At 52.2% G+C, this 16,170-nt stretch overlaps 1 protein-coding gene across 3 annotated transcripts; it reads right to left on the reverse strand.

Moving 5' to 3' along the window:
• Window positions 1-58: 58 nt before the first annotated feature.
• LOC105699761 (histone-lysine N-methyltransferase trithorax) lies at window positions 59-15,912 on the reverse strand. 3 transcript variants are annotated; one of them, XM_023434413.1, is made up of 10 exons: window positions 15,624-15,912; window positions 13,803-15,210; window positions 13,134-13,700; window positions 12,613-13,049; window positions 12,370-12,540; window positions 11,894-12,289; window positions 5,168-11,814; window positions 4,902-5,064; window positions 4,652-4,798; window positions 59-4,572 (listed from the first exon to the last, which is right to left on the reverse strand). In XM_023434413.1, the coding sequence occupies exons 1-10, from the start codon at window positions 15,786-15,788 to the stop codon at window positions 4,399-4,401; spliced, it is 10,275 nt and encodes a 3,424-aa protein (XP_023290181.1). In that variant the 5' UTR covers window positions 15,789-15,912; the 3' UTR covers window positions 59-4,398. The 3 variants fall into 3 exon arrangements, with proteins under 3 accessions (XP_023290181.1, XP_012280456.1, XP_012280455.1); XM_012425033.2 differs by having other exon boundaries at window positions 4,902-5,061; window positions 13,803-15,273; XM_012425032.2 differs by having other exon boundaries at window positions 13,803-15,273.
• Window positions 15,913-16,170: the final 258 nt, after the last annotated feature.

Here is a 16,170-nt window from a genome sequence, read left to right on the forward strand (position 1 = left end):
CCAGGAAAGGATAAACGAGAAGACGCAACGGCTCTCGAAATAACATACGCAGACTCCGTTGATCTTTCCACTTGTGATTTATTTTGTTAATTTCTCATATAATACTAACAAAACATTTAATTACAAAACATGGGCGCAAGTGTGAGAGTGTACGTGTGTGTCGTGTTCGTAAATGATGAAAGCGGCTAAGTGTCCTCTCTATGCGGTACGCGTAATATCTTCGGGTTAATGTTACGATTACTTCGTCTCTCTCTCTCTCTCTCTTCCTCCCTCCCTTTCTCCGTCTCCCATTCCACCTTTCCTTCCGTACGGTAAGTAGACGGACCGATAACAATGGATTTTGCAGGCAAATACTCTGGGCAAAGCGTTCGCCGTTTCCCGCGTCGGTCGGTTCCGGACGCGTTCCGGACGTGTCCCGGATGGGAAGATCTCGATAGAGCGCCGATCGATCGGAGGTCCCCTCCCCTCCCCTCCCCGCCTGCGATCCCGCGACGAGCGCGTCCACGAATATCAAACGCAAGGGGTTAAGAGCGCAGCTAATATGCGATATATCGTAATATTATATCTCGACATTAGTTGTTATAAATAGTTTTCAATAATTATCTGTCCGAACACTGAATATTTTACAACAGCCATCGATCTCAACTAGTCGTAACGCTAATAAACAGTTTGCAACTTTCTCTCCCTCGTTTTCTCGGCCCTCGTTCTTTCCGTCTCTCTTATTAATTTCCTTCCTTCCTTCTTTCTTTCCCTCGCACACCTCGAATTCCGGCTGCGACGTCGTGCGCAGCGCGCGTTCGATCGAATATCGTATCAATAATATGGGGTATATCGTAAATTTTGTGATTTTCTAAAAAATATCCTCTAAAAAATATGTCGACCTAAAGATTATTATGACTGGCAATCACAGACGATTTTCTCTCAAATTTCCCATCCTCTCTCTCGCTCTCTCTCTCTCTCTCTCTTTCTCTCCTCTCGCCCTCGAGTTTGTTAATAATATTAATAATCCCTTATCCCTTTTAGTAATCCATTCCTCGAGCGAGCGCGACCTCGTCCTCGGCCAGGGCGAGACCCGCGCTCCTCCTTCTACTCGAGGTCTCCTCTTCTCCGAGGAGATACGCTTCTCGATTATCCGCGCACGCAGTACCTTCCGAGCGGCCTCGGGGAACGAACGGTGCTTAAACGTAGTCGAAACACGGAAAAGCGAGCGACTGGGTGATGCTTGGTGCGTTAACATAATTAATAATAAACGTGAGAAGGCTGATGCGGTAATACTAAAATGCTCTCTCTCTCTCCTGTTACACGCTACGCAAAGGTGACGGCGAGAAACGGAAGAAAGCGCCTCCCGTATTCCCGAGGAACGAGCTGGAGCTAATCGCGTCGGGCGCACGCATGGTACGTACCCTAAGTACGCGGCCGTGCGCGTATATTAATACCCCACTTTGTCCCGTTTCTCGCGATTCGTCGTCTAGGGCTCTAGAAGTAGGTACGTTAAAACAAGTCCAAGATACGGTTGCCCCGGATAATTCCCTGCGAGTGGTCCGCACCGGTCCACCCGGTGAACGCGAGACGCTCGACCGGACTCCTCGAGAGGAGGTACTCGGCGTTTCCGCTCGACGTGCGGTACGCGTATTGCGTGGTTCAACGGCCTGGCGCACCGTTTACGTACAATTACTGGATCGGTTCTTACAGGCGCTTACAGTCGCATCTCTCGCGCGAGAGTCCCAGCCTCTCCCCAGGTAGGAGAGCTCGCCGACGAGATCAATCGCTCGCTTCTCGCGGCCGGTGCAAGGAAGCGCCGGTCGACGGTTCACTCGGGACAGCCGAGGACGCGTTCTTGCACCAGCCTCCGGGAAACGCGAGAAACTATTCTACACAGCCATGCGTTACGCGTTGGACAACCTTTCGGAAACGCTCGGTTCACCGGGTACCCGTTAGCGTCTCGCGTGCGACGTACCCGTCCCTCGTAAACTCCCTCCTAAACTCCGCGCAAGGCGAACGAGCCCGAAGGGCTAATCGTCGCTCGCCGAGCCGGAACCCGCTTGATAAGAATTCGTTGATATCCGCGCCGCGTCGTGATCCGCTAAAACGAGAGACGACGCGCGTCCTCGAACCGTCGCCGATCTCGAAAAGTTAAGCGCTAACAGCGCCGTCTCGCCCGTCCGTCCCGGTGTCTCCGTTAAATTCATTAAATATCTCCGCGCGTCGATCTCGAGACCGCCGTTCGCATATCAATAAATATCAATAAAATATCTAACATCGCTATTATATTTTCAAAGTAAAATCGTTACCTTCCTTACGTCGTATCTTCGTTTCGTCTTTACAAGATTAAAATTAATTATCATTATATTAACAACATTCGTCCTCGAATAATAATTCTTAATTTACCGGTAATTACAGCATTACGAAAAGAACAAAAGAAAAAAAAAAATAATTAAAAAAAATAATAATAAAAAGAGAAGATTGACAAAAAAAATATATAAGACTCGAAATAGCTAAAAAATGGCAATTTCTCGTGACCAGAACAAGTTTCCATTTTTTTTCTCTCTTTTTTTTCTTCTTCGCATTCCCCGACCCCCCTTCTTTTTTGTTTATACGACTTTTTACAACTCATCATACATATTTTGTACCAAACCAGGCCGATTAAGACGCAGCACGCCCGACGTTATTGCGTGCCCAAATAATGTTCCCGCCATCATTTATCCACAACTATCTCTCTCTTGCGCGCGCTCTCTTTCTCTCTCTCTCTCTCTTTCTCTCTTTCTCTCTCGCTTATATTACTTCGTTAAATAATTCGCAATCGATAATCTTCGTATAACGCCTCTCGCCTTATTATTATCAAACACTTCAGCCGCAACCTACTATCTCTTACTCTAGGCCATTTTTTCGTGAAAAGTGCACTTGACGGTGTCCATAGAGCACCAGATGTGAGGCGGACCTGCCTCGACAGAGACCGACCGTTCGTTCGCCAAGAAATCTAGGTAAATACGGTTAAAACGGTCCGAGGGCGTGTCTCGGGTGGGCCTAAAGGGCCTAAAAGGTACACTTCTATATCTATCACCGGGCTAAAACGCCAATGCACTCAAGATACTTAAGGCAAAGATTCCTCTCGAGGAGTCGCGCGACCTACACGATCCGCGATCGCGACACTCGCTACGTTTGCCCCCGGAAACCTTCACCGTGGGAAAGTTCTCCGTAACCCTTTTAAAGGATAAACAATGATTCGCGGGCAGAGGACAAACCGCGTAGCCGTGTCGCGCCCGGAAAGGAAGCACGTTACGGGGACGTCGTAAAGGGACGTCGCGTAAAAGGAGAGAAAAGAAAGGACTTAGGCGTATAAAAAGAGACGGAACCGAAGGGTCGCCGTCGCGAGAGTCGTCGAGGCGGTCTCTGTCGAGGAAGGTGCGCCCTCGAGCGGCCTCCCGGAGTCCCCGGGCGGCCGCCTCTTCTTGCCATTCTCTATCTCTCTCCTTAGGGTCTATGCTCCTATACCTTAAGGGGTTAAAACTGGCTATTTACTTACACCGAGACAATGTCTATGTAGCCTAACAATTACAATATTTTACAGGAGAGTTCGAAACCTGGCCCTACAACGGACACGAACGGTTGCAAAGTGAATCGTACGCCGTACACTAAACCCTGGACCAGAATCGCCGTTTACCCGATTAAACGGAGACCTCGCCGTAAAGGCGCATCCTATCGTTATTCCCCCCCTTTGAATAGTTTTCGTTAACCCGTGACTTAGATCGAATCCAACGTGTGAGACGTCGTTCGCGTATTATGCACTTTATACGGTGTACGGTCACTCGGGGTCCATCGAGCCGATCTACAGAATGCAACTCGGTAAGGTTAATAAAAAAAAAATATATATAATATATATATAATAAAACGCGTCTACGGCGAATCGTCCAAGTTTAGCGTAAAGCGCGAAAGTACTCGCGGAGTAAGCCTCGACAGTGGACAATACTAGGTTAGTCTAGAAGCCGTGCGCGAAAGCGCAGGCGTGCGGATTGCATTCTCGAAGGGACGCGGTCGCGCGTCGCACGGAAAGGACACTCTCTTCCTTCCTCCCTCCCTCTTTCTTCCTCTCGAAGCACGAAAGCGGGACACATTGAATCGTTATTGCTCTGGGTTAAGTATTCCTTAAACGAATTTTTTAAAAGCGCGCCCCGGGGCCCGTGCACCTCGGGGCCTCGTAAAGTACGGCTATGCCATCCGTTAGTAGCGGTAAAAAGCAGCGGTGTCTCGGAAAATAGTTTGACGATTAAAAATCAAAGTGACGTTCGATAAAACGAATCCTACGCCGTAAGCGCACGTAATAATAGCACACACGTATTTCCTTCTCCGCCCAATGCGGCTCTCCTTCTTCCTTCCTCCGTTATGCGTACAGAAGCAGTCTCAGTTGAGGTATTTGCGACACCTGCGCGAGCCGCAGGTACACGGGATCTTGATGTCCTCGAAGGGGAACTTGTAGTCGTAGGTCAGTTCTTCCCCCTGGACGATGCGACGCAGGGCGAAGATCAGGATGTGCTTCTTGCCCAGGATGTCCACCACCCGGGAGTAGCAGTTAGGCTGGAACGTTCGAAATCGATGGTTAAGCCAAAGAAACTTCGCCCTGGATGCGGTTCCTAAGAATCGTCGATAAAATTACCTCGCACGAGTGGTTGATGAACCTCGCCGCGTTCCCCTTCATGGTGGCGTCGACGACCAGGTGATCGTCAATTTTGAACATGTAGCAGCCGATGTTTTTGCTGTCGTAATACTTTTCCCGCTTGTCCGTCAAGGAAGCTCGAATAACCTGAAAGAAAAGCACGGGGATGTAGGCGGTCCTAGGAGGCGCAAATCGCGCGCAGTCGCCTCGTCGAAACTTCATATTCATCGCTGCTTCGGTCGCGTCCTACCTCTCCTGCATATTCGATCACCATCTCCCCGGCCTCGATGTCCCTCAGGCAAAACAGACCTCTTCCGTGAATGTGCGAGTGGTAGACGCCTACCGACTCCTTCGACGTTTCTTTCAGGATTCTGAATCTCATTGCCATCGGTAGGTTCGTGCTGGCCGTCCTTCTACGGTAAAACGTTACGTGAGCCATTTTCTACCGCGAATCGCGAGCCACCGTGTCGGATTGGGGATGAAAAAAGTATGAAATAGAAAAACACTCAAGGATACCTCGACTCCGTCTCCGTCATCGGCACCATTTTGGGCTGCTGTCGATGCCTCGACGCCAGCCAGCTGAACATGTCGTGAACCTTGCGTCCCTTGAACGGCTCCGCGCGAGCGGCTCCGTTGTCGCACTCGGCCAGGAGGTCGTTCTCCAGTTCCCCAGGTTTCGGAGGTGCCAGGTCGTGGAACCGTGGCTTGTACTTGGTGCACCGGTTGACGCCGGGCAGCTGCTCGACGAGATACACGGTGGCGTTGTTGTCCAGTCCGAGGTTCTCCGTCAGAGGGTTGTGCGGCAGCGGGGGCAGGTTGTGGGCCCTCCTGGCAGCCTGAACGGCCTTGAAGACCGTGTCCCAAATCTCGGACATGGAAGAAGCGGTGTGCGTGAATCCGTCCTGGGACTTAATCTCGTACATCAAGCTGGGTCCCGTGGCGCACTTCTTCGGCGCCCTCGGGATCGGAGGGTCGTTCTTCTCGGGCTTATGGGCCTTCGCGGCGAACCTGGGTTTCTTCACGGCCACGGGCGGCGTCTTCGTCTTGACGAGGTTCACTTGGCTCACCTTGTTCTCCTTGACCTCCCTCGTCTCCTTGCTCTCTGGACTGGTCGGTTTGGGCCTCTCCTCCACCTTGTTCGCCTTCAGGGTGAAGGTCTTGAGCGGCAGCAGCTGCAAGGTGGTCGCCTGCGAGGTCTGCTTCGGCGGGAGAACCTCCACCGACGTGACCTGCGGCATCTTCTTGTTCTGGGCAGCCGCCTTCATGTTATGCGTGATCTTGTACGAGCCATCCTGCAGCTGTTTCTGGAGGACGATCTTCAGCGAGGCGTTCGGCGAGGTGATCTTCTCCTTCTCCAGCTCGAGCTTCAGGTTCTCCTTGACGCGCTCGATGTCCTCCGCGCTGAACTTGACCGCCTCGGCCGGGACCTCGTCGGCCTCGACCTCGACTCTCTTGACCGGGTCCGCGATCTCGACGATCCGCTTCTTGGAGTCCTCCAGCTCCTCCTTGGGTGACTCGGCCTCGGGTTTGAGCGGCTCCTCGACGATGTCGGGCTTCTCGACGGGCTCGAGCGAGTCTTGCTTAGGCGCGACCGCCTGCATCGGCAGGACCCGGTTCATCGGCCGACTCGTCGGGGCGTTGCTCATCGGCATCGAGATCTTGTTCGCCACGCTGACGTTCGCGTTGGCGCCGTTGCCGTTGACGCTCCCCGCGTTCCCGCTCGGCATTATATTACTATAACTATTATGCACAATATTTACATCGTGGCTTAACTTATTTACATCTACGTTCCTCTGCGTGATGCAATGGTCGGGCAAGGGGGGTATCTTCGATGATATGCTAGGCTTGATCATGCTGGTGTTCTCGGAGACGTGCTTCGAGTCGAAGTAAGGCCTCGCGCCGCCGTCGACCGGCTGTTCGGCGCCGAAGAGAGCCTCGCTCACCTTCCACGGGGGATGCAGCTGGTGCGGGGTGGCGGTCACGTGGGAGGTCGCGTGAGGCGTTACATGGGATGTCACGTGGGCGGTCACGTGAGGCGTTGCGTGGGAGGCGGGGCTGGGCCTGACGGCCACCCGGGGGATCGTCGGAGTGGCGTGCTGCAGCGGCTTCGGGGACGTCGTCGTGGGTCCCGAGCTGACGAGGGAGGCTTCCGGAGGCACGCGAACGGGCCGAACGGCCTCCACCGAGGGTCGGCAGGGTGCGGGAGGAGGGACGGCGTCGCAGCCGATGGACGCGTAAGTCTGCTGCTCGGGCGGCGGCTGCATGGTCACCCTGGGCGCCGCCACTCGCTTCGGCTCCGGCGCCGGAGCGGGCTGCTGGTTCATCAGGATGTACCCCGCGTGTTGGTTCGTCACGCCGCGAACGCTCTGGACCGCCTGCACGCCGGGTAGACCCTGCACCGGCTGCACCGTGGGCACGTTCTGCCCCGGGGGCACGGCCGGCACGGCTTGCACCCCTGACAGGTTGCGGATCCCCTGCGCGCCGGTGACGCTCTGCACGGATTGCACCCCGGGGACGCCTTGCACCGCCTGCATGCCGGCCACGCTCTGAACCTGCACGCCAGATTGCACCCCGGGCAGGCTCTGCACCGGCTGCACTCCGGGCACGGTCTGTATCGACGGTACCGCGGGCACGTTCTGCACGGGCTGCACCCCGGGGACGTTCTGCACAGCCTGTACGGTCGGTACCGTGGGTACCGCCGGCACCCCGGGCACGGCGGACACGGCTTGCACGTCGACGATGGGCTCCATCAGCTTCGAGGCCTGGAAGACCTGGGTGGTCGTCTGGTAACTGCTGGCCAGCACCTGCGGCACAGCCCCGGCCATGAACTGGCTGGAGGACATGACCGTGTTGCTGACGATCGTCTCCAGCCCGTAGTACATCGGCTGACTCGAGACGAACATGCTGCCCGTCGAATCCGTGAACATCTCCAGGGTGGGCGTCGAGCTCAGGACCAGCTGCTCCGACGAGATGACGCCGCACTGGATCGCGCCGGGCTGCTGCTGAATGATGGTCCCAAGGACCGTGGGCTGCGGCTGGGCTATCTGGACGCCGGGCAGCACCGAGATACCCCCGTTCTGCAGGGCCAGCAGGTTGTCCGAGGACGCCTGGATGTAGGCCCCAGGTACTATCTGGTTCGCCGCAATAAACTGCGGCTTGAATCCTGCCTCGTGCTGTCCCCCTATCGCGGCTATGTACTGCAGGTTCTGTTGGCCCGACTGCTGTTGCAGGGTCTCCACGTAGGCCGAGAGGATGTTCGGCGAGGCCACCTGCTGCAGGATCACCGTCGGCCCGGCCGGTCGTTGAGCCTGCTGCAGCTGTATCACCGGAGTGGCGCTCTGCATCGGCTGGAACCTCACGTGACCCGGGTGAGCCTGCGCCGGGCTCTTCAGGAGGTGCGGCTTGATGCCCTTCGCCCTGGGCCTGGGAGCCCTGGGGGATCTGGGCTTCGCCGCCTTCGGAGATTGCATCGACTGCGGAGACTCGTTCGTTGCGGTTTGCACCCCGGTCGACGAAAACGTGGGCGAGACTTGGGGGCTCGGGGTGGACGGGGCGTTGATCCCCTCCGGGATGGTCAGCGGAACGCTCGCAGCGGGATTCGACCGCTGGAGGCCGGAGTCGCTGCAGAGGGACGGCGCGTCCGTTATCTCGGTGATCTGCACCGAGCTCTCCTGCGGTAGCACCGTGGTGTTCGGCAAGGTCGTCGTCGTTCTCGTGTACTGTGTTTGCACGATCACGTCGTTGGACGTCAACACCGTTTGATGGACGGTTTCCACGGTCGCGTGGGTGTGGATCTGCGGGGCGATCAACGCCTGGGCGATCGGCTCGATCTGGATGCCGGGATGAGGGGAGGGCACCGACGCCTCCAGCGGCGACGTGGCCTGCAGATCTGGGTACTCGGAGGAGAGAGCGTGGCCCTCGGACGGCGACATGGTCACGAATTGTGGAGACACCGAGCCCACGCTGGGGGAGAACCTGGAATCCGGAGACGCCAGCTTGTTGTCCATGGTCTCGGAGTCGCTGTCGCTCGTCGTCATGATGTCGCAGGTTGCCAAGTGCCGGTCGTAGCTGTCCTGGGTCCTGTACGTGCATTGACATCGTTTACAGGTCACCGGCCCATCGGCAGGGTCCATCTCCGGAACGTGCTTCGGAATTGACGTCACTTTGCATTCGGCGAACGGCTGGGGCGACGTGCACTCGTCGTCGCTAGATATGTCATCCGCGCCGTCTAGCTGAGGTATCGTCAGGGTGCATCTCTGGTTTCGGCCCATTGCTGAGTTCATTTTCATGGGATCGTACTTTACGGGCGCGATGCTGGATTCTCCGTCGGCGTCGTTGACTCCTTCTCGAGCCCTCGAGTCGTGAGGTTTGCCGACGTCTCCTAACCCTGGCCCTTCCTTCAAAGGTGAGGGTCGCGAAGAAACCGCCTGCGTTCGGATGCCGCCGTTCATGACACCACGTGGGGGCTCGTCGTCAATGCCATCCAAACGTGGAAGCCCGTGAGACCTCGCCCTGTCCAGGTCGGACAGCCTGTCCTCGACGTTGTACTCGGGCGAGCTGCACTCGCTGGCGCTGCCAGGATCGACCGTTCCGTCCACCTGAAGGATCCGTGGTTGTTGCCTCGGGTGCCAGAAGAGCCTCTTGTGTTCCTTGCCGTCGTCTCTCGGCTGCAGGGCGCGGCGATTGATCCCGTTCGAGTCGTCGATACAGTACTTCAACTCTCGCATGGACTCCGAAATCAGACCCGGAGTGTTCGCTCGACCCACCGTCACCATGATGCTCTCCGGAATCCTCAGCTCGTGAAACACGGGTGGACGTTCCGTCTGCGTGTCCATCAACGTGACGTTCCCGTCCCCTGGCCTCGTTCCGGAACTTCTCGGCAACTTCCTTCTCTTCATGTTCGGCCCGTCCAACTTGCAACTCCACGTCAAACTGCAGGAACGTTGGTGGTGCCTCTGACTGGACACGAGGGAGTTGTTCGGCATGACCTCGGACTTGGACCTTTTCAGTTCCCTGCCTCCGAGCTTCTGGTGCTTGGAACTGAAGAGGTCGTCCACGAAGTCTTGGACGGTGCTTTTGGCCTCTAGGTGAGACCAGAAGTCGCTTTGAGTGCCCAACTCCGGCATGGACGGGTCGGTCTTTGGGACCTTGCTCTCGGGGGGTGCGATGATCTCCTCCACTTCCGAGGGTAGAATATCATCCTTGAGCAAGTCGGTCCCGAACACGTTGTCACTCTTCAAATCCATGGCCAAGAAGTCTTCGTACGACATCTTCGGGAATATATCTTGCATAAAGATGCCGTCCAGCAGGTCGTGGGGTAGGTCTTCGAAGATCGCCTCCTCCAGCTCGGGGGGAAGTAGATCCGTGTTATTCTGCTCGGCCAGAGTCTCGTCGACCTCTCTGCTGCAGACCGCGTCCACTAGAGCGTCCAACGTTTGCTTCGCGGCCAAATGTTCCAGCTTCTGTCGGTCCAGTATTTCTTCTCTCTCCCGTTCCTTGGAATGGTCGATAGTGCAGTTATTCTCTAATCCAGGGGAGACGTCCGGGACGTAAACTTGAACGTAGGTTCGAATGTAATACTTGACGATCTTCAGAGGATTCACCGTGGACCAGTATAGCCTGGAGCACTTGTAGTCGCTGGGTATGATCTTCTCCGGCGTATCGGAGAACTGCGGCACGACCGTTCCCAAACAGTCAATGGTCAGCGAACCGATCATCGCTTTGACCTTATTAGGCTCCACGTACTTTTTCTTCTTACGATCCAGCTCGACGTACACGGGTCTCTTCAACCCGAAATCCGTCTCGCTCTGCGGGGTCCTTTCGGCGCAATTAGCTAAATGCAAAGAACAAAATACTGTTTTGTCGTCGTTGAAGGCCAGGCCGATGGCTCTCGCGCAGGGATAATGGAAAGTACTGTTGCAATTCCTCGAACAGCAGCCGACACTGGCGCCCTTCTTGCCGCATTCGGTGCACCTGATCAGTCGACCTCTCGAAATGGCGCTGTGGACGTTCTGCAAGGATCCATCGATTTCCTCGAATACTTCGTTCGACCACAGGGCACAATTTGCGTGCACCCACTCGTTTTGACCACAATACAGGAGGCGACCTTCCTTCATCTCGTATCCGTCCCCTAAACCCTTGCACAGACAACACGTTCTGCTATCCTCGACGTGGATGTTGGAATACAGGTTACAGGCCTTAATGGCGATGGCCTTGGGCACCTTCAGCACCTCTTCTTTCCACGTTTCCAGAATGGAATCGTCCAGCTTCATCGTAACGGAGTTCGTTTTGGAGTGCACCTCCTTAGTCGGAGTTGTCATGCCATCGGTCCCGGGGGTGATTTTAGAGTGCGTCGGGTCGAACCACGGAAACACTTCCTTCAAGGTCTTGCGATAAGCCTCCATAAGGTCCTGTGCGCCGGCGCGATTTATGACGTGCTCCATGTCACAGTGAAATTGCGACAGAGATCCGTATTCGTTTCCGCTGACCTTTCGCTTTACGGACATCAACGTCGGCGATGGTCTCGCTATGATCTGCTGATCCGAACAGGTGCACTCCTTCCCATCGCTTGCACTTACGGACTCCTGATTGAAGACGTCCTTTCCTTCGCCGGATAAACATTCCCGCGAAATGCAATTCTTCATCCTTGCGTCCTTCAAATGAAATTTTTGCCTAGGACGTCTCAGACCTCTCCTTGGAATATCCATATTTTGTTCATCCATGTCGATTTCAGATTTAGTCAAAATCTCCAGTTTTATGCTAGCGGTTACTCCGGCATCGATATCGGTAAGCTTGTCGCCGTTACAGTCCTCCGTCTCTTCCAACATCGGGAGTTCTTTTGGAACATCGGCATCGACTTTCTCGTCAGAAAAGTCGAGCTTTCTGACGCTCGAGACCGGTCTGCAGAGGCATTCCTTCCTGGGGCTCCATTTGAGCGCCGCGCAAGTCTTGCGATTTTTACTTAAGGCCTTTATCACCGCTATAAAGCCAGACTTCAGTTCGGCTTCTATGGCGTTCCTCCAAATTGACGCAGGATCCGGGGAGCACTGACGACAGGTGAACTCGATGGAATCTGGGAGGTAACTCAGAACTTGGTAGCGTTCGTCCGATAGCCCCTCGCAGCGTGCATGCACCCAACAGGAACATTCGTTGCACTCCATCATCTGAGAAACCAAAGTAGAGTCGAAATTAATATATTAGGAAAACGATAAAATATCTGTCACTGTCACCGTCGCTACTCACCTTCGTATCGAAGTCATTTTCGTTGTAGCATCTCTGACAGAGGGGACAGTAGTTACCGCGTTGCCTCAGTTTGAAGCACATCGAGCACAGGGGCAAATTACCAACGTGAACGCTCACTCCCTCGCTGCCGCAACTTTTGCATTTTATGCAGCTCTGGCATACATATGGTCTGTCGGGACTATAGAGTCTCGCACTTACGCCGGATTTGGATAGGCAAGAGTGATGGAAAGACTGTCGACAGCGGATGCACGACAATTTTGGACCCGCTCTAAGATGACACGTTTGACATACCGTACAGCGAGGACAGGACCAATTAGACTGAGCGCAAGCGCTCCACTCGCTTGGCTCTAAACAGAAGACGTGGTACGGCTCGCAACAACATTGACAGTGTATAAGCTGCAAAGATAATTACGATTATTTACTAAATCCTACGATAGAGTCAACCGACATTATTCCTCTTGGAAAAATTAGCTTACGGGTTCCTTCCCAGCGCTACCGCAGAGATAGCAAACAGCAGGAATGTGAAAGAGTTCCGAGCCAATTAGAGCGAAACCTTTGGTTCCGACTTCTGCCGGGTCGTATTGCTCCCAAAAATCTATTGACAGGGTGTGTATAGTATCCATCGAAGGCTTTGATAAAGAACGTGTCTGCAATTGAAGGTGAAATTAGTCGTTTTGAAATCTATTTGTAGGCGAAGCGACAGAAATTGAAAAGCTCACCGTGGGAAGGTTTGGCGCTAAAATCGACTGAGATTGCGATTTACTCCGTTTGGGATAAGATTGTTGTACCGTATTCATGATAAAGTTTGTGTCGTTTTCGTGATTATTTTTTTGCGGTTCTTTTGAATCCTTCGAAGCCTCATCCTTTTTTCCTGGCTTTTCGTCGTCTCGTTGCACCTTCGGAATGTTCTTAGTAGGATCGTTCTCTTCCTTGCCATCCGCGCAAGGAAACGTCGCGATTGGCTGACCGAGAGCAACACTAGCACTTCTGCAGACATGTTTGACTCGGGGTCCTCTTAACTCGACTCGCTGTCTGGGAGGTTGCGTACACTGATTTACAGGAACAAAAACAAGAGGGCTTTTCACTTTCTTCCGGACCTTTATTCCGTTATCCTTTTTCCGTTTTTTACTAGGTGTTACTGGGATCGGGTAATTGACTGCAATGAAATAAATTAAATATAAAAATACAACTTTGACGCGCATCGTCAATATATCATCGGATAAAGTAAAGTTGTACTTACACTTTTCTAACTTCTTGCCTAGAAATTCCCGGGTAGTATTTTGATAATTTACTTTCGAACCAATTTCCATACCATTCCAGCTCATTGCGGACTTGAATAAATTTCTTTCCACGCTTTCCTCGGCAGGCCAACCCATTTTACAGCCTAACTTTTGTGCTTGCCCATCACCGTCATCTTGTCTCAATAGTAACGAAGTGGGTACGGTCTCCCTCATTAAGGGCGGCAATAAGGCATTCAATCCCGCCTTCAAAGCAGCAGGAATGTTGTAACACTTTATACACATTTTGAGCCAACATGCTGGACATCTAGCTTTATAAACGCATCTCATAAGGTTCCACTGCTGAGTCTTAACAACAGGTGGTACTAGACATAATCCATCGCCTTTGTGACACTGAAGTATCGGAAGAGTACTGGTTGTTGATTTGGCGCAAGCTTGGCGTTTAATCATCTTACTAATGAATTTTCGACACGAGTCGCAGCTGTGTATACCAAATTTCCTCGCTTGTTTCATAAACCTGTAAAATCGTACGGCACCACAAACTCCACACTTCACGGTTCCTGCCAATCCTGAAATAACGACACTTTTTAGGCCACGTAGAAAAATATGAGACAATTTAGGTGATTATGGGTACCAAACATAAATAACAAATAAGGAAATATAGTACTTACCAGAGATAGAAGTAGCATTTGGACTACCGTAAGTATTTGTAGTTGAAAATGGACCTTCGGTTCCTCTCGAGTTTTTATTATCTAATTTTAATCTTGCTTTCCTCAAAATTACTTTCCCTCCATTTAATTTAATACCTGCCCAATCGGATTGCTCATCCTCGTTAGGATCACCGTGATCACTGCCATTTTCAGACAATGTACTTTCCGCATCAATGTTATCCGGACAATCCGTGATACTGGATCCTTCGTTATCGTTCTTTTCAATGCCATTTAATGCATTCCTGTTACTTTCACCCTCGTTTGATTTTAAACTCTCAAGGTGTACCGATTGATCAATTTCTAATGGTGCCTTAATATTTATCTCAGAATTTGGGAAATTAGGTGCTTCGCTGAGAGTTCCGGATCTTGTCTGAACTCTGGAAGACTCCATACTGGGAACATTAGAATCAGGAAGAACTTTTATAGGAATAGAAATCTGTTTATGATTCGTTGAGACATTTATCTTTACATTTTGAGCTGTATCATCTGAAGCCATTGTTTTTATTAACACATCTCGGACATTATTAATATTTTGAGCGGTCCTGTTTGGTGTTTTAAATTTGCTTGGTACATTTTGTGATTTTTTAGGCTCATTTTGAAAATCTTTTGATACTTGTGCGTCTTGTACAGAATTTGATGGTTTTTCATCATTTTTCAGGGTTTCATTCAAAATTTGAGAATCGAGTCGAATAGCCTTCTTACATCTTTTACCATCCTTCCCAGAAAATTTTGCATTCATTAAGCCAACATTTTCTTCTTCGTCTTTTAATTCCTGATGGGAAAGTTTCCCTGATGCGATTCTTGCCTTTTTCCCGTACTTTCCATGCTCATTTTCGCTATGCTCTGCATTAGAAATTTCCTCTAATTCTTCAATAAATCTTTTGTTTGGCTTGATGACCCTCGAAGAATGCGCACTACGCACAGGTAGAACAAATTTCCTTACAGTGCCAGTTTTATCACCAGTCTGGACCGTAATATTGCGAGTGGTATTGTTGCTACTAGATTTAGCTCGTTGTAACAAACGCTTGGCGGTGCTGTTTCTCAAATGCCTGGTACGTTGGTGCCGATCCAAAATATTATTCACAGACTTTAACACAGGAGTTTTTATCAAATTGGAGAATCCTCTGTTTTCATTCTTCTTTTCTTGTCTTCCACTAACCGCACTGGTATCATCGAACGATAGTGTCTTTAACTCGTTTTTGCTGGCATCCTTCTGCTGTTCCAAAACACTTTCCTTACACGGGGCTTCTTTATGGTTCTCGATATCCGAGCAATTCTTATCTTCCACTGCATCATTTTTGTCACAGGGTTTTTTATTCGTAGCAGGACTAGCACCGGCAACAGTGTTCTCCGTGTCGCGCCGTTGAGTCTGTACGTAAGACACAGAAAGTTTAGCCTCTTTGCTGCTGAAGCCATGAAACGGTGGATGTTCCTGAAATACAATAGAAAGTGAACGTGCAAACGAAGAGGAAAGTAAATCCACAACGAGACAAAGTCTTGTCAAAATAACATCGAACGGTGCTCTAAAGTATAAGAAAATTTATACTACGTATCTGGCACTGGACGAGACTGCCAGTCTCTCGAAAGATTAACCTTCAACGGACAGTGAGCCTTCAAAGTCGCTGTAGCGATCGAATCGGCGCCGTATGCGTCCCTGGGACGCTCGCGACGCTCGCGATGCGTTCGCCAGGATGCCGAGTCGCATTGGCGCAACTTGCGTCGCTTGATATCTGCGAGGACTCCGCGGCGTGTTCGCCAGGCGCGAATCAAGGATAACATTACCTTTTCGTTGTCACCGAATGTTTCGTTGAACAGGGAAAGTCCGTAGTAGATGTTCTCGGCGACGGTTACGGAATCGCTTTGGGTCGCTTCGGGCCGCCCGAGTACTTTGATTCGCTTCCTGGTGACCGTCTTGGGCGGCTTTCCGGGGAACTTGGACCTTCCCATGTTCACGTTTCTTCAACGACCAACCTCCACCTCGCAGCAAAACTCTGTTTCCATTTTATGCGATTTCGCTCTGTCGAGGCGCACCAACCGAACAGCAACGAACACTCGACACACGGAACTCGAGGCCGCTCGTCGATCTTCGACCGAACTCGGATGCCCTCGAGCGTCTCCGGCGGCACTCGATCTCGCGAGCCATCGTTCGGCTTCTTTCGGCTCCGTTCGGTGGCGTCGACTTCTATTGGCTTCGGTCCGACTCGGCGCCCTCGGCTGCGGCCGGTGACCATCGATGATGGTCGCAAAATGCGCGCGTATGCATCGCTTCGCCACAAACGAGAATTCAAGAGCAATCAATGCCAGTGGCTTTCTTCTTCCCATGTACGCG

Source organism: Orussus abietinus, unplaced genomic scaffold (assembly GCF_000612105.2).
Source record: "Orussus abietinus isolate OABI.00-Male unplaced genomic scaffold, Oabi_2.0 scaffold10, whole genome shotgun sequence".
Classification (NCBI taxonomy): domain Eukaryota; kingdom Metazoa; phylum Arthropoda; class Insecta; order Hymenoptera; family Orussidae; genus Orussus; species Orussus abietinus.

Bases quoted from the DNA above. Each gene is read 5' to 3' on its own strand.
- LOC105699761 (XM_012425032.2), bottom strand. From the start codon at position 15,788: ATGGGAAGGTCCAAGTTCCCCGGAAAGCCGCCCAAGACGGTCACCAGG. The intron at 13,701-13,802 runs GTAAGTACTATA...TCGTTATTTCAG, and splicing joins AAATGCTACTTCTATCTCTG to GATTGGCAGGAACCGTGAAG. The intron at 12,290-12,369 runs GTAAGCTAATTT...TTATCTTTGCAG, and splicing joins GTAGCGCTGGGAAGGAACCC to CTTATACACTGTCAATGTTG.